Source organism: Petaurus breviceps, unplaced genomic scaffold (genome assembly GCF_028583685.1).
Source record: "Petaurus breviceps papuanus isolate PSGF00001 unplaced genomic scaffold, PetGlider_PUasm1.0 90977, whole genome shotgun sequence".
In the NCBI taxonomy this organism is placed as follows: domain Eukaryota; kingdom Metazoa; phylum Chordata; class Mammalia; order Diprotodontia; family Petauridae; genus Petaurus; species Petaurus breviceps.
In genome coordinates, this window is record NW_027187391.1 from 31,385,426 (window position 1) to 31,404,020 (window position 18,595).

The window sequence follows — 18,595 nt, forward strand, 5'->3', positions numbered from 1 at the left end:
GCTTTCCAAAAAGGTTGTACCAGCTCATAGCTCTAACAATGCATAAGTGTATTTACCTTCTCCCAACCACTTCTGTCTTGACTGTTGCTCCCAGTTGCCTTTTGTTCCTTGTGTAGCCTAGGACCTTTTAAAAAGTAATATGGTCACAGTTTTCTGGCACAAACCATCAGGGAGGCAGCACGATACAGTAGAAGAAGCAGTGCTTCTGAAAACAGAGGACCATTGATACCTACTATTTCTTTTGTTACCTTGAGTAAATTACTTAATTTCCTTAGACCTCAGTTGCAAAAAGGCCTTGTTAAAAGGACAAGATATCCTCTCAGGACTCTTTGAACTTTGGATATGTGACCTAGATTTCAGACCAAGGGCTAGAATTGATGAATCCCATAGTTTTATGGGAGCCTACAGAAGAGATTGGAGATTCAGTTCTTCCTCACAATGATATGCCATCCACAAACAATTAAGATGGAAAGAACCAACTAAGATATTCCACCCTGCCAGTGCTCTGAGACTCTGCATTTGCAACATAACAGGGAACTCTTATTCCCTCATGGCAGTGTTTTTCAAGTCCAGTGGTGGGCACTAGCCCTTAAACTTGCTGCTCCCAGCTGCTTCTGACTATACCCCTTGATTTTGTCCTTAGACTCACCAATTACCTACTTTAGGTAACTGGAGGCAGTGCCTGCAAAGCAGGGCTCAAGCTGAGAGTGGTAACTGAGAAAGATTTAATACCTATGTGACCTTGGGCAGGTTGCATAACCCATTGGTGTCAAACAAAAGATAGAAATAGATCCTTCTGGGCCACAAATTGACTTAGAAAACCACAAATTAACATTATCTGTGTTGTATTATGGACAGCTAGGTGGCATAGTGGATAGAGCACCAGTCTTGGAGTCAGAAAGACCATGAGGTCAAATCTGGCCTCAGACACGTAATAGTTTTGTGACCCTGGCCAAGTCACTTAACCCTGGTTCCTCATCTGTAAAATGAGCTGGAGAAGAAAATGGCAAACCACTCCAGTATCTTTGCCAAGAAAACCCCAAATAGGACACTACTAAAAATGATTGAACAACAACATGTTGTATTATATTTTTATTTATTTTGCCAAACATTTCTTAACTATATTTTAATCTAATTGGCTCCTACTCAGGAGTTTTCCTGGCTGTTGTGAGTTTGACATCTCTGACTGTAACCTCTCTTAACCTCAGTTTTCCTTCTTCCCAGGAAAACATGGAGTTTGGACTAGAGTAGATAATCTCTAAAATTCTTTCCAATGATAAAAATCATATGAGGACAGCTAGGTGGTTCAGTGGTACACCAGCCTTGAAGTCAGGAGATCCTGAGTTCAAATCCAGCATCAGACAATTACTAGCTGTGTGACCCTGGGCAAGTCACTTAACCCCAATTTACCCCCCCCCCAAATAATAACAATAATAATAATCTTATGGTCCAATGACCAGGTCTTTCAGGACCATACATGTTTAATGGTACACAGGGCCTCCTAGGCTTTGAGTGATTATTATTTGGAACTGTTAATTTTTAATACAGAGACTGACTGAACTTAGACCCTCATCCCTCATGTCCCTGTCAGCAAGATTCACGAGTACCCATCAAAGTGGGCAAACAAGAGGAATCCAAAGTCTAAGAGAACTTAGTGGCACTAATTCATAAAATGGAATAATAATATAAGGGATACAGAAGGACTGAACATGCAGTGAGCGGAGAACAACCCTACCCCTATGTTGGTGAAACACTTCTATCAGAAGCAACCAGAATGAACCTGTTTACCTCATCAAGGAAAGGACTTAAAGGAGGCAAGGACCCTGTGAGAAGGATGCTGTAGGCAGCAAGCAAGAAAAGCAGTTGATCATTCCAGAAAAAGTGGAGCGAATAGTGTGCAGTGCTGCTCTAAGGAACATTACTTGGCAATCCTGAACTCTGGGAATGGAGGGTATTAATTGGCCATGAACTATCAAAGCATTAGAGATTATAAACCACTATTGTTAACTCACCTAGCCAGTATCATTCTGCAGCAGAGTGAGTTTGAGTTGTAAGATAATGGGTTAGAAGGGGTTTGTAGGTTATCTTCCACATAAAGAAACCAATGTGGTCATGGTCAACTTGAGGTTTCTGGGTTCTTTTCCTTCCATTTAAGTTCTTTTTGCCAACTTGGACCATTTTTTTTTTTGGCTGGAGAAGAGGTCTGGGGTTATGCTATGTGGGTATTTCTTTCAGATGTGGTTGCAGAACCACTGCTTGTCTTGTTTGCAAAGGCTAGCAGTACAGGAATTTGGAGCAAGTAGGCACTAGGGTGAAATAAACCAATGATGAGATGAATACCTACTCACTCAGCTCTCTGCTGTTTGAAGCTTCCCACTTAGGTCTCTTCTTTCTCTCTAAGGATATAACTATTTTAGAAATTTTACCCTCTGATAGGTGTGTGCATGTGTCTTTACATATACACATATATAATTGATTTTATTATTTTACTGTTTTTTTTTCAATCATAGCTAAAATGGCACTTAGTCTGTAAGGCTATAAATCTCAGAGAATCCTATGTCTAAATAGTTTATATTTTCTGATCTTAATTCCCACTTAAAGTATACCATAGAACATGGTATTCATACATTTCCTCATTCCGAGGATTTCTGAGTAGAGAGGGCTGGAGGGTAGAGTACTAAACTCTTCCCAAAGTTTTCCCAGTTCCAACTCTATAGAACAAGATGCTCTTACTGTACACCCCAAAGTGTCTCTCCATAATCCCTTTCCCTTTCTAGCTTCCTTTTGTGTTTTGTCTTCCCCCATTAGACTGTAAGCTCCTTTAGGGTAGGAATTGTCTTTCTTTTTCTTTTTTATCCCCAGTGCTTAACACAGTGCCTGGCAGACTGTAGGCTCTTAATAAATGTTTATTGAATTGTATTGAAACCCACATCTATTTTCATTCTTTTATTCATCCATTCAGCAAATGTTAGTTATATATACTTGTCAGTTGATTGATTCCTATCTTAGAAATAAAGTTTTAAATGGAAGCTAGATTCCCAAGCTAGGGCACAAAACTTTTTTTTAGACCATAATGTTGCTGAAATACTGAAATTTTGTGATGAAAAATTATAAGCAATACTATTAAAATATTGATAACTAAAATAGTAAAACTGAAAGAAATTATTTTAATCTAATCCACATTTAGGTAGTGCTTTACAATTTAGAAAATGCTTTCCCCATAACAGCTCTGTGAGGTAGGAAGGGCAAACATTATTATCAATTTATAGATGAAAAGAACTGAGACTTAGTGATGTTAAGGGCCTTGCCCAAGGTTGGAAATCCTAGACTAGTAAGTGAGAGAGCTGGAAATTCAGTCCGAGTCTTTGGACTCCAGATCCAGCCCTCTTTCCGCCACACCCACACTGTTTTGTTATCTGAAACTATTTGTGCTTACAAGAAGCAGGTCTACATATGTTCTCTAAATGCCTTGTGCACAGTCAATGCCAAAATTAAGGCATTGCAGTCCAGTGGCTGGACTTTATCATGCTGCCTCCCATGATTAGTGGCCATTTTTTTTTTTTTTTGCCTCATAGAGGAACTGAAGGAAAAAAAGGGAGAAGAGCATAGATTTTTCCTGAAGTAGGTGAACATGAATTAGAAGAGAAATGGGCATGAAGAGTTAGAGAGATGGGGCGTCCAGGTAGCACAGCGAGTAAGAGCACCAGCCCCAGTGTCGGGATGACCTGGGGATCGAATCCGGGCTCAGACACTTAGCACCCACCCAGAAACACCTGGCCGTGTAAACTTGAGCAAGTAACTTAAAAGAGTTAGAGAGAATAAAGAATTTGTGTATATGAAAATGAAATACCATCTTAGGCAACTGATTGAGTTATGATTGGTGAAAGACAGGAAAAGGTATAGAGCATGAAATATATGCATGATCCCCTCTCTCACCCCCTCCCCAGAAGCATCACAGGATTAATTAATTGGTAAAATTATTCCTTTCACCTACCACCAGGTGGCACCATTGGTCCAGTACAGTTTAGTTACTCCCCAAAGGTGGGGAAGGAGGTAGAGTAGGATTAGAGACAGGCAGAGGAAGGATATAAAAATGGAATAGGTAGAATAGCTTCTCTGATAGTGGGATAGTATACAGGGATATAGTGGAAAATTTACAAGTATTTGTAACTTGTAAAATGTGTGTATTAACATTTTTTCTCAAGATTCAGCTTGTATGTGGAAAAGAGACAAGATGGTGGGTCAATCAGTCAGCAAATATTAATTAAGTGCTTACTATGTGTCAGGCACTGTACTCAATGCTAAAGATTCAAAGAAAGGCAAAAAGAGCCCCTGCCATCAAAGTGTACATTCTAAAGTAGAAGATAACCAGTAAACAACTAGGTACATACAAGATATATACAAAGTAATATTGAAATTCATACTGACTCAGTGACATTGTTCTCAGACCTGCTTGTCAGTTGGTGTTGGGAAAAGGCATCACCCAGTTCCCTGATATTTGTCACATAGTCAAGTTACCCTCTACCTGTTTGTACCTGGAAATTGTCATGTACTTCCACCTTAGGGAGGAAGGAAGATGCAAGGGCCCAACCTCTTTTGCTGACAGTTGACCTATCAGAATTCTTTATCTCATTATGCAAGTTGTCAATAAAAGCTGGCCCCACCTTGATCTCTACTGATCAGCCTACCTTGAAGTACTTATAATAAACTCCTTTTAATTCTCTTTGTTCTAAGTTTTCTCTCCTTAAACAGGGTGAAAGCCCAAAGAATTTTTCTTTCAACTGTAAATGGGCAGTAATCTAAGAGGGGAAGGCACTCACAACTGGGGGGCACCAGGAAGGACCTCCTGTAGAAGGTGGGACTTGAGCTGAATCTTGGAGGAAGCCAGGGAAATGGAGAGGTGAAGGTGAAGGGACAGAGCATACCAGACATGGGAAACAGCCAGTGGAGACTAGAGAGAGGAGTGTCATGTTTGAGGAACTGAAAATAGGCAAATGTGAATAGATAATAGAGTGTTGGGGGAGGGTAAAGTGTAAAAAGACTGGAAATGTAGAAATTTGCCAGGATATAAAGAACTTGATAAATTCATTTATTTATTTTTTAGTTTGCACCATTCACGTCCACAAGATTTTGAGTTACAAATTTCTCCCCCTTTCCCTTACCCCCTACCCCAAGACAGCAAGCATACTGAACATCCCTTCCCCCAATCTGTTCTCTTTTATGTCCTTCCCCTTCCCTGCCCCCCTTACTTTCTTGTAGGGCAAGATGGATTTCTATACCCCATTGCCTGTGTATCTTGTTTCCCGGTTGCATGTAAAAAAACTTTTTAACATTTGTTTTTAAAACTTATAAAGAACTTTAAATGCCACAAAAAGAAATTTGTATTTGAGCCTAAAGCTAATTGATAATCACTGGAAATCATTAAGCAGAGAGTGATATCATAGGATTTATGCTTTAGAAAAATCACCTTGACAGTTGAATAAATCATAGAGTGGAGGAGAGAGAGATTAAGGCAGGGGGACCAATTAGAAGGTGATTGTAAAAGGTGATGAGGACCCCAGCTTGTATGAGTGAAAAGAAGGGGATGTCTATGTGAAATATTGTGAAGTTATAAACAACATGACTTGGGCTGGATGTGTGAGAATCATCTGTATAGAAATGACAACTTAAATCCACTGGAGCTAATGACATAATTAAATGCTATAGTATAGAGTAAAAAGAGAAGAAGGCGAAAGAACCCAGAACCTTGTAGCACATTCGCTGAACATCACTAATAATGTTTTATTTCACACATACACATGATGTAGAAGAATGGAAGAGAAATTCACTATTACTGCTCATTTCTCTTCTTGTGGTGTCAGAAAGAACTCCTTTTGGCTTAAAGCTGATGTTTCTGGCCTAGTGGTTAGAAATGGAACAGACCATTACTAAATATTATAAACAACATATTTTAATCCTACTTAATCACACTGAGGAAATCCTAATAGAAATAAATAAGATAGTCACTTAGACATAGGATTATAAAAAAGAATATTTACTTCTGATCACTCTCAACAAGCTAAGATATATCCCTCCTCTGATTCCCTCATAGATATTTATTTGTAACTCTCATGTCATCTCTCATGTTCTTGAATCATATTTCTTTGCATACTCATTATATCTCCATAACTAAGCCATAAACTCCTTGAGAGTTGAATCTGTGTCTCCTTTATCTTCATGGTATACAAAAATGAGAAATGCTTTTTTTTTCTTTAAAAATGTTTATTTCATTATGGATTAAATAATTTTTTTATGGCTAGCCTGAGAATCTTAGCATCAAATAAAATCTAGTTTGTATGATAAAAATTGGTTCTGATTTATAAGCATTTCACTACAAATAAGTTTTGGAACAGCCCTTGAAGTTGCTGGCTGCCCATACACTATTTTTCATTGTTACTAGTTTTTAAATGGGGTTGGGTGGTTTTTGCAGTGAAAGATACCTATTCATCTTTTAAGTACCAATCTAACTTAATATACTTTTATTACATGAAAGGCACTGTGATAGACTTTGGAATGATAAAGACAAAACCAAAACAGTCCCTACCCTCAAGGAGCCAGGGTTATTTCTCTGTGAATTCTGTCACAAGTAAAAATTGTTGGCTCTAAGGTACAATAAAGCTCAGGACATGAGGTAATTGCTAATCTAGAGCCAACTGGAAATAGATCAGAAATAAAATAAATTTAGAACAAATTTGCTGATGTAATCATTGAAAGTTTGAATTATAACTGCTCGTCTGGGAATATTCCACTGCCATAAAAACAGGCACCAAATTGAGAAAACAAATGGAGAATATACATATTTTAGAGAGAAATTTCACATTATATTTCTTCTCCTCAAAGAATTTTACAATATTATTTTGAAAAATCAGCCACCATTAAAAATTATGAAAATAAACGTTCTTACTATTTGTTCTTCTTCCTTGTCCATCCTAAAGAATAATAGCTTTCTATATCTATCTATCTGTCTGTATATATATATATATATATATATATATATATATATATATATACATATGTATTTGTATTTATAAAGTTTAATGTTTCCTTAGTAATTTTTTTCTTTCACATGATAATTAAATTTTTTGTTATTTACCTCTGTATCATCTTGGTATAAATGCACAGCAATAATCTCTTTCATCAGTAAACTAAGTTTATATAAGTCACAGGAAAAATGTAGATACTAGAAAATAAACTGTAACATCTCTGTCCTTAGCCTTGTATGTAAACTGAACACAAGAACCACCATCCTGGCAGCCACCAACCCCAAAGGACAATATGACCCCTGTGAATCAGTCTCAGTTAATGTGGCCCTGGGAAGCCCACTCTTAAGTAGATTCGACTTGGTCTTGGTTTTACTTGACACCAAGAATGAAGATTGGGATCGTGTAATTTCTTCTTTTATTTTAGAAAATAAAGGTAAGTGAAGATAAAAGCGTTGTGCTAAAATAATCCTACCTAATTATGGGGGTTTGGGAGTAAGAATATGTTGATATTGTTATATACTTATGCATTTTTATATAGCAACCAAGTAATTTGGGGGAGATACTTCTAGGTATGGGTGGCCCAAGATGGACTATTATTTTTCATGAGATAAGAAAGTGGTTGGATCCAGGGTATAAGAACAACGAAAAGTATACAGTGTGCATCCATCCTTGGAGGTTTGTCCGTAAGCCAGTAACTGAGGAGCTACATGTATCTTTTTTCCCTCATATCCACCCCTCCCCAGGGCCATAGACTCATAGATCCCTAAACCTGCAGTCCAAGATGAAGAATTCTAAGGAATGGCCAGACGAGGGAAGGTGATAGGAAATTCATGGAACTTACTTAAGACCTTAGACTCTCAAGTTCCTAATTGAGGAGTAGAGAAGCAAAATTAAGAGATCTGGAAGATTAGAGCATGGCCATCCAGATTACAGTGAGAGAGTTAGAGATGACCTAATGTCACAGTAAGACCTGTCAAAAGGAAGGAAGGAGATAAGAAAGAGTAAGTTTTTTTCTCTTTTCATAACAAACTAAAAGACTATATTAAAGGAATGAAATAATTATAAGTTTACAAGGTATAAAGCTCTTTCTCCTTTTCATTTCATATTCTCACCCCCACCTAACCCCTTTATTTGTTTTCCTATATTGTTTTAAAACACCTGAGGTGGCAGTCTGCTATTTTCAGGGAGCAGGAAGTGGAGAGGAAGAAACTATGACCAGCTGGAAGTAGGGGAATACAAGAAAGGGGTGGTAGCTAAAACCTAGTAAATGACACTAGCTAGTCAGGTTCCAAGAAGTTTGACCAAAACAAAAAGGAATGTAAGGAGCCTACGATGCCTTCTCCTTCCCTAGGTCCAGATTTCTTAGTACCAAAGGAACAAAGAAAGATTAGAAATGAACAAATGAGATTCATCTCAGAGAAAAGCCAACGAGCTGATTCATAAACTAGACACTGATAGGAATTGGAACAAGTACTTGTGTAGAGTCCTAGCAAAGAAGTGAGTCACAGAGAGAAAGACCAATTTTTTTTTATGGCATGAATGTGATTTGTAACGAGGCATAACTCTATAGTAGCCCTCTTTTTGAGAAGAGATGGCCTCAAATGACTTTAGATAGCTTACCCTCGTATCCAGGGAGAATTGGGCTAAGTTATAAAACAAAAAGTTGAAACTAAAGGATATCCCAACTAAGATTAATTAGGGACGATCAAATGCTGACCAATCTATTGGAATAGACCGGAATGATCATAAATGGTTTTAACTTCTGGAATTAGAAATAGGAAGCTTGCCATTATTATAACTTTAATTTTTTATGTACTTGTTCTGGAGAAAGATAGAGCTTAGTATTGTTTTGATTTTGTGAGTCACAAGGTATGAACAAGAAAGGAAAGCCATCTTTTTAAAGAAACTGGTAAAAAATGAAGATTTATTCTTGACCTTAGTAATGAGGGACCCAACTCTAATTTGATCCACAGGTTGCCCAAGCAAATCCAAAAAGCTCTGGAGCATGGAAAAGATGAAAACCTACTTCTGCCTTATTAGGAACCTACAACCCAAATTGTCTGATGTGAGCAACCAGGTTCTTCTCCGTTACTATCAAATGCAGCGTCAGAGTGACTGTAGAAATGCAGCCCGAACAACTATCCGCTTACTGGAGAGCTTGATCCGCTTAGCAGAAGGTGAGTTTTGCATGGCACCTTCTTAGTTTGCATAGTCATTTAAAAAATCAGGTCTTGTCGCTGCGAAGCTTCAACATTGCTTTTAGGATTCCACTCTTCTAAACTTCCTTTCTGCTCTCTCAGAGAGTGGTTCCTGAGAAATATACACTTTTCTTAAGATAAAGGGGTCTTACATTGACCATGAAAATGAGATGATTAAGGGCACTCACCTCTCTCCTGTCTCTGCAGAGGTGGGAAACTGCAAGTGTGGCATTGCGTACACTGTTAGATTCCTTCTATGGGTTGGTTAGTTTTGCTGAATTTTTTCTTCCCCTCTTTTTTATTCTCTGCCACAAGGGATGGTTCCCTAGATAGTAGAGGTAGGAGGGATATATTTGAAAATGAAAGTAATATGAAAACAAAAGGTATCAAGAATGAATGAATAAAAAAGATAGAAAGGGAGGAAGGAAAGAATAAAGGAAGCTACCTTGAGGGGGGTGGGTGTAGTATTCACTGAGAAGTGTCCTAGAAGCCTTGTTCTTCCTGGGATAAGACAAAAACTCACCAGTTAGAGGTGTGTGTGGTGGTGGGGCAGGAGGAAGAGTCAGAAGGAGAGTCCTAGGTGGGGGGGAGGCAGGGTGAGGGGAGATCAGGGTTGGCAGCACAATTAAGAAATAAAGAAAATAGAAGCATTAATTAAATATTCACTATGTGCTAAGTACTGTGCTAAATGCTAGGGAATATAAATACGAAAGCAAACATAGAGTCCCTTTAAGGAGCTTGTATATTAATAGGGGAGAAATCACAAATGGGGAACGGAGGCATAGATGGACCACTTTGATCCAAAAAGTTAGGGGTGATGAAGATTGTGGAATAGATTGACCCATCCCATACCTTTTCTTCCTTCCCTCTCCTTCCTCCTTCTTCCCTTCCTCCAATTCCTTAACCATAAACCAAGATCGATTCAACTCTGTCATTGTTCTTGAATGGGAAAATAGAAGATAGTGCCCAGTGCCTTACCACAGTGCCCACTGTGCCCACAATGGGTACTGTGGCAAGGTGGTGGGAAGGAAGGGGATAGAGAGATCAAGAGAGTAAGGAGTGAAATGAAATGAGTCAGTGTGGCTGGCCCCAAGGCAGAGGTTTAGCCATAGCCACGGCTGCAAGAGGCCAATGAGGTCCTGGATGAAAAGAGTAGGCAGAATGCAGGGCAGGTATAACTTACCTAGGAGTCTTGAAACATTTTACTCCAGCTGCCTCTACTTGATCTTGCCAAATACTTTAAACCAGAGACTCTTCAACCTGAAAGAGGTCTCAGAAATCATTTAGTCTGATCCCCTCATTTTAAAGAGAAAGAAACTGAAGCCCAGAGAGAAGCGACCTGCTCAAGGTCATAGAGGGGTAGTAGCTAAACCAAGATTGGAACCCAGGTCTCCTTACTCTAAGTCTAGGGCTCTTTCCTCAGTGCCTCTCATGAAATCAGTCCACCTCTCACACTACTGACAAGACTTTAAGAAAAGTCTTCTAACCAAATGCCAGCAAACTAAGAAATGTCAGAAAACTGAAGTATTCCTGAGGCTGATCATTGCTGGGAAAACCATACTTTACTCTATTATTAAAACACCTAAAGTATTATTTTGATGAGTTTGTTACATGCACAAGTTTAAAATATGACCTAATTCTCAATGCAGTTCATCTGTTCTTTTCAGTTGCATTTGATCAAAGTTGTTGGATACATTTGGTTGGATACATTTTGCAGGGGAGTAAAGGGGGACAGGGAGCATCAAGGTTAAGTGACTTGCCTAGGGTCACACAGCTAGTACTTGTATGAGGGAAGATTTGAACTCAGGTCCTCCTAACTCCAGGGCCAGTGCTGTATCTACTGTGCCATCTAACTACCCTTGTTATTTGTCATCCCTGATGTACTCGACCAAAACTTGAGGGTATTTTTAATAGCACATAGTGTCCTAAAAGTCTCAGTGCAGTTTTAAAGTTTAATAGCTTTAAGGCTGTGTGACAGTAGTGGACAGAGAGCTATCCTTTAAGCCAGAAAGACCTGGGTTCAAATCATGCCTCTGACACAAACTGATTGTGTGACCCAGGACAAGGCACGTAACCTCTCAGTTCTCTAGAGAACTTTCTAGTCAAGTTGAGAAACATTTTATCAAGTGTTAATTACATGCCAAGCACTGTGCTAAGACCATCAGTTACAGAGAAGGTGCCAATAAATATTTGTAGAGGGAGTTTCCTCACCGAGGATTTTGCTATGAATGAATGAAATCATAGGCCTAGTCCCTTTCCCAAACCATACCCATACTGCATTCTGGCTGACCAAAGGGGCCACAGCAGCTTCTTTAACCAGCCCTATCCAAACTAAACATCAAAATGCAATCTACAGGAATATCCAGAATCAATTGGCTCAGGGAAAATAAGGTACTGGCAGGGGAATGACTTCCCTGTCCACAATAGGCTATTGTTGTCCATACTCCCCTCCCAGATTAAAACTTTGTGATGGTAAATTAGGCTGTCTTTTGTCTCACATCTTACCTAGCCCTTAATCATTGAATGGGGGTTACCTCAGACAAACTGGGAAAGACCTAAATTTAGAGAGGCCATGGTCGTCCACTGCATCCTGGACCTTTGCCAGTGATCTTGACTTTTTTCTTACCATTAGACTTCAAAATGACTCTGGAGGAGAAAGTGAAACTGACACCTTTACACAGCTCTGCCTCACTTCAATACAATCCCCAATCAAGTCAAGACATCCTTCTCTTGATGTCATTGGTCCTCTTCAAGAATGAAGGATGAACAAGAAGGGTCTTAGGAGGTATCTCAGGAGCCTCTAAAATGCCTTATTATTTTTAAAAGTCAGAGGTTTCCCACAGCTGACAAGACTACAAACCTTATACTTAGTGATGACTTTTGAGAAGTAAGAGGAGCTATTTCTCAAAGTAACAGTTCCTTGTTAAATCCTTAACTACTTTTATGGTAGTAAAGCCATATACTTCATATATCTATCTCATCTTGGTAGGCCCAGTTCTTCAGGAAATGTTGACATTCTTCCCAGTCAAAATAGGAGATTGGCTGTCAACTGTGTGATGTAATGAAAAGAACACTGGAGTTAAAGTCAGAAGACTTGGATTCACATCCCATCTCAGCAAGGCACTTCCTCCCTGAGGCTCAATTTCTTCATCTATAAAATAAAGATGTTGAAGCAGATGATCTCTTAAGTCCCTTCTGGCTTTAAATCTTATCATCCTAAAATTTCAACTGAGTACTTACTTAAATATTCAAGAAGATGCAAAACTAGCTTTTGAGGAAAAATGTTCCTGACTTCAGGCATCCCTATGCTTTACTTCTATGTGTAAGTGAAATAACCACTTCATATTGGAATGAATATTCAAGTCAGGCACCTAGCTTTCCTAAGAGACTGTCAAATTTGCCTCTTGCATGTCTGCTATATAAGGTGGATAGATTCCTCCTTAAACAATAATGTAACCATGTGACCCATAACCAACCACTCCTCCCTTGAGACTTTGGCTCACACAGATTCAAAAGGATTGTTTCATTTTTTAAAATGCATTTCTCCCATCTGAAGCTTACTCCAGAAAAATCTCCAAATATAGTTCATGTGTAGATTTCCACAGCTGTGAGTAAGAGGCCCCCAGCAAACATACAGCCACTCAGGGTAATAAATGTTTATGGGTAGAGAACAACTTTTATTCTACTCCATAGAAAATACAGAAGATGCAAAAGACTCAAAGGAGTCCATAAACAAATAAAGAAAAAACATGGGGCCCTAGAAGGACTCTTAGAAACCCATAACCTCCTCCTGAAAGGGAACTCTCTCTGTATCTACTGACTGCTTCCCTTCTCCATAGAAACATTTCTCTCCTCTGACCCTGCTATCACCCTGGTACAGGCCTTTATCACCTCATTCCTATACTTTTGTAATTGCTTTATGGTTGGTCTTCATGTCTCAAAGTCCTCTTCAGTCCATTCTCCATTCAGCTGCAAAGTGATTTTCTTAAAGGGCAGATCTGACTATGTCATCCTCCTTGCCCCACCCCAACCTGATTCTGTAAATTCTAGTGACTCTCTATTACCTCCATAATCAAATAAAAAATCCTCTATCTTTTAAAGCCCTTTGTAATCTTCCAGTCCCTTCCTAACATTTCCGGTTTTCTTATACTTTAATCACCTCCTTTATGATCCAGTGGTACTGTTCTCCTTGCTGTTCCTTGAACATGACAATCCATTTCCCAATTCTGCATTTTTTTTCTGACTATACCTGGAATTCTCTTTTTCTTCATCTATACCTCCTGACTTCCTTTAAATCTCAGCTAAAATTCCAACTCCTGTAAGAAGCTTTTCCCAGTTACCCTTAATGCTAATGCCCACACTCATGATTGATGGAAATGCTCAATTTCCATTAGAGGTTAGTGAAAATAAAGATATAATTTCTTCCTCATTCAAATTTATGGACCCTTGAAACTTTTGGGATGTCTGTGGACCTCAGGTTAACAATCCCTGTTCTAGCCTATATACATAAAACCCAACTTGGACCTGTCCATAGAGAATCCTTTAGGAAGGAAGGCAAATAAACAATCTATACCTACACCCCTTCTCAAACTGGTTTTCTGAGGTTTCTCCTCTGTTTATGAGAGATATGAGTGTAGCCAGTTCCATACCAATTCACTGTTATAGCATATCACAAAGACAGAATTAAAAATGGTTTGTAGTATTGAATTCATATTCATACAACCTATTTCTTTGAAGGAGTTCAAAGTACTGTATCAAAATATACCAAATATCTGTGGGTGAAGTAGGTGGAATATATTACTTCAATTATTATAGAAACCATCTGTAAAGCTATTTAAATTTAGCTCTTTTATGCTTGTTATTGGGAAATTAATTTGTCATTAGTAGTTCATTCAGAAGACAAATTTTTCATAGGCCAGGAAAATTGCATTTACCATCCCCACTCATTCATGTAAAGCAAATGACTTGTGTCCTGGTGACTCTGAATGACTTATTATTTTCCTAGCTCATGCCCGACTGATGTTCAGAGATACAGTGACACTGGTAGATGCTATTACAGTGGTGTCCGTGATGGAATCCTCAATGCAGGTAAGTACTGATGCTGAGATATTAATAGTAAACACTTAGGTGTGAAAAAACAGTATTCACTAACCAAATGAACTATCATTAAGTCCAAAGATCCAAAGCTTGAAAGAAATTTGGCAGGCATGTAAGGCTTTGGTGTAATATACTCATATAAATTTTTTTTAATTATTTGACTAAATTGTAAATTTGAGGCTAATATTCTCCATTTTAGAGTGTGATAGTGTCTTTTATTTAGTAGGCACTCAGTAAATGTCTAATTTAGTTTATATTGTATTTCTGCCTCTAACTTTTTCCATTTCTTTGTTCGTTTCAGATGATTTAAACTTTGTTACTGTCTATCCTTTACAATTCATGTTTTTTACTATTAGATAAGTAATAATTCATGGCTGACTAAGTATTCAAGATTTCTTTTTACTTTGAACCTGTTAGTAAATCTGATAGCTTTCAACATAAGGGTTTCTAGAACCATTTCTTTATGTATAATTCAATTCAGCAAATATTTATTAATCACATAACTACTGTGTGATTAATTTACTAGGTACAAGACATCAGGGATAGAAAGGCAAAAAAAACCCAGTTCCTCTTTACAAAGAACTTACATTCTACCAGAGGAGCATAACATGTGTGCCAAAAAGTATATGGAAATTGAGGCAGAAGATAACAACTATTGGGGTCAATGAAAGTATCCCAAAGGAAGCAGTACCTGAGTGGAACCTTGAGAGTAGACAAAATTTCTGTGAAACATTTTTGTAGAGGGAGCATGGTCCAGAAAAGCGTAACAGCTTGTTCAAATGCATGGAGACAAGAGGTGGTATGTTGAGTTTGGAGAATGATTAATTGCCCAGGTTGGCTTAAATGCACGATTTCTGAAGAAGAGTCAAAAAAGTAGGACTAGAGAAGTAGGTTAAGACCAGTGTTGTGAAGGGACTCGTTACTGTTGTTTGTCTTTCATTTGCCAAGAGGACTGTGACATCAAGGAAGTGATGCCATGACTTTCAGGTGACTTAGACTTAAGTGAAGGAGGGCTGACTCTCATCAGCCTGACTCTCTCCTCTGGAACCATCTGGGTCCAGTGGCCAGCTACAGGTCAGGACTTCTGGAAAGGGCCCAGAATGCAATGGGGGACCTTGGCTTTTTCAAGCTAACGAGTCTCAGGCTGACTGAGGCAACGCCCATTCAGTGATTGAGGCTTTAAGAAATGAGGCAGAGAATGGCCTCTTTACCTAGTCAAAAAAAAAAATCAGTCTAGGAGGGGAAGACCCTCGAGCTTTTTGGCCAAAACAGAAGCAATTGCTTTTTACATTACCTGATTGAGTGGTATGTATTTTATCCTATAAGCAATAGGAAGCTTCTGATGTTTTTGTGTCTAGGAGAGAAATGATCAGAACAGTGCTTTAAAAAAATTATTTTGACAGTTGTGTGGAGATTGAACTGAAGATGAGTGAGTAGGGAATACCACCCACTCTAAGAGAGTAGGAAATAAATGATAATCCAGTAAAGGTGACTAAGAAGGAATGGTCAGATGGGTAGGAAGAGAACTAAGAGAAAGCAGTCTCATAGAAGCTAAAGCAAAAGAGTCTCTCAGCATAATTAGCAGTTTGAAAAAGTATATAGATGCTCAAAAAAGATGAGGACTGAGAAAAGACCATTGGATTAGAAAATGGTAAAAGGATATAAACAGCTTTCAAAAGAAGAAATGAAAAACTTTAAGGTTGTACCTTATACCCATCCAACGGGAAAAATAAAAGCAACATTAAATACATAAAAGTTGATGGAAATGAGTTTGAAAAGGAAAGAAGTCTGCTTATCCATTGCTAGTAGAATTTCAAACCTGAAGAACCTTTTTAGAAAGGAATCTAAAAGTGCATATTAGGGGGCAGCTAGGTGGCACGGAGAATAGAGCTCTGGCCCTGGAGTCAGGAGGACCTGAGTTCAAATTCGGCCTCAGATACTTAACACTTACTAGCCGCGTGACCTTGGGCAAGTCATTTAAACCCAATTGCCCTGCCTTCCCCCCTTCAAAAAGCAAAAAAAAAAAAAAGTGCATATTAAAAGTTACAAAAATAGGGAGCGGCTAGGTGGAGCAGTGAATAGAGCACCAGCCCTGGAGTCAGGAGGGCCTGAGTTCAAATCCGATCTCGGACACCTAACACAAAAACTAGCCATGTGACCTTGGGCAAGTCTCTTAACCCCAATTGCCCCTCCAAAAAACAAAGTTATAAAAATAATCTTTAACCACAATTCCATTTTTTTAAATATGCCTTGAAACTGTTCTCAGGAACAGATTTTTTTTTTAAAAAGCTATCTATACAAAGATTTTTATGCAGCATTATATGTAATCTCAGAAAATTGGAAATGACTTGCCTAACAATAGTTGAATCAATTAATAAATTGTGGTACACTAATGTGATGGAATACTACAATGCAGCTAAAGCCAACAAAGGATGTATGTAAAAAATCTGGAAAGACCTTTATAAAAGAGGGCAAAGCTGATAAAAAAAGTAGAAGTTGAAAAGAATGAGAATAAATGGACAAACAGAATTTTGATGAAGACTAAGAGAGTGATGGAAAGATTGTTAATAATACTTTATTAACTGAAATTATTTTAAATGTAAATAGTTATTAAGCTGAAAGGAAGCATGATATAATGAATACAGAGACAGTCTCAGAACCAGAATGACCTGAGTTCAAGTACTACCCCTTACACATACTGTCTGTGTGATCTTGAGCAAGTCATTTAATCCTCCATGCCCCAGACATTCTCTAGAATTCTAAATGGTACCTGTAGAGGAGCACCAGTCTATATTGATCAAGGAAATTTTGTCATTGGAAGTTCACTCTACTAATGAAATAATAAGCTTGATTTTGTTTTTAAACTTATTGAGCAAGTTTAGTTGGTTATAGTAAATGCTGAGCTTTTAAGATTTTTTTCTTTAACAGAAGGAAAAGTCAATAGATATCCTAATAGTTGAGTAACCCTGGAGCAAGTAGTTTAGTGGGAAGTCAAATTGCAAGGAACTGAGAAGTGAGTAATGAGGAAGTAAAGACAGTGTAGACTTTTCTTTCTAGGAATTTGGCAGTGAAAAGAAAGATTTATGTGGAAAAAGATTCTATTCTGCATTTTTTCTAGTCTTTAACCTTTGTTTTTGCAAAGAGAGTATGTTTTAGTAGGTTTGTGTAATCCCAGATATTTTATGTATTTTGTAATCATATTTTTCAATTGACAAGCATTTATTTTCTCTCTCTCCCAACCCACCACCTACTGGGAAAACAAAAGAAAAAAAAAACAAAAAATTTAAAGCAAGTATGCTTAATTGAGTAAACAAATTTCCATATTGTCCACGTCCAAAATGTGCATCTTATTTCATTGCGTCTCTGTGGTAGGCTCCATTCTTCATCATTGGTCCTCTGGAATCATGAGTGGTCATTGCAGTAATCAGAGTTCTTAAGTCTTTCAAAGTTAGTCTTTAAATGTTGTCATTATTGCATTATATGAATTATTCTCATGTTCTGCTCACTTCATTCTGCATCACTTCATACAAGTTTTCCCAGGCAAATCTCAAACCATCTCCTTCATTATTTCTTACAGTACAAATAGTATTCCATTTTAGTCATCTACCATATTTTATTTAAATATTCCCAAACTTATGGATGCCCCCTTAGTTTCCAGTTCTTTGCCAGTACAAAAAGAGCTGTCGTGAATATAAGTATTTTTGTACATATGTATCCTATTCCATTCTTTTATCTCTTTGAAGTATAAGTGAATTAGTGGAACTGCTGGTACAAAAGGGTGGCTAAATTTGGGAGCATAGTTCCACATTGCTTTCCAGAATACCTTAATCAGTTCAGAACTCTACCAACAGTTCATTGATATGCCAGTTTTCTTGAAGTCCCTCCAACATTTGTTATTTTCCTTTTTGTCAACTTTGCCAATCCAATAGATATGGGGTAGGACCTAAGAGTTGTTTTAATTTGTATTTCTCTAATTATTAGTGATTTGAAGTACTTTTTGTTTTTGTCTGTTGATAGCTTAAGTTTCTTTCCATGAGAACTGTCTATGTTTTTTGACCGTTTGTCGATTGGGGAATAGCTCTTATTCATATAAATTTTTTTTTTTATTTTAAGCAATCGGGGTTAATTAACTTGCTCAAGGTTACACGGCCAGTTATTTCTGGGTGTGGTGCTGAGCACCTGAGCCTGGGATTCGATCTCCAGGTCGTCCCAACACTGGAGCCGGTGCTCTTACTCGCTGAGCCACCTGGCCGCCCCTAAGCAATTGGGGTTAAGTAA

The 18,595-nt window shown here is 38.0% G+C and overlaps 1 protein-coding gene across 3 annotated transcripts in view; it reads left to right on the forward strand.

The window, feature by feature from the left end:
* Positions 1-18,595, forward strand: part of MCM9 (minichromosome maintenance 9 homologous recombination repair factor) — a 182,399-nt gene that overhangs the window by 151,095 nt on the left and 12,709 nt on the right. For all 3 annotated transcript variants that reach the window (XM_069076958.1, XM_069076960.1, XM_069076959.1), the window contains exons 9-11: positions 7,253-7,455; positions 8,996-9,199; positions 14,226-14,308. In XM_069076958.1, coding sequence (XP_068933059.1) covers positions 7,253-7,455; positions 8,996-9,199; positions 14,226-14,308 — 490 coding nt within the window. The remainder of the gene's footprint in view (positions 1-7,252; positions 7,456-8,995; positions 9,200-14,225; positions 14,309-18,595) is intronic.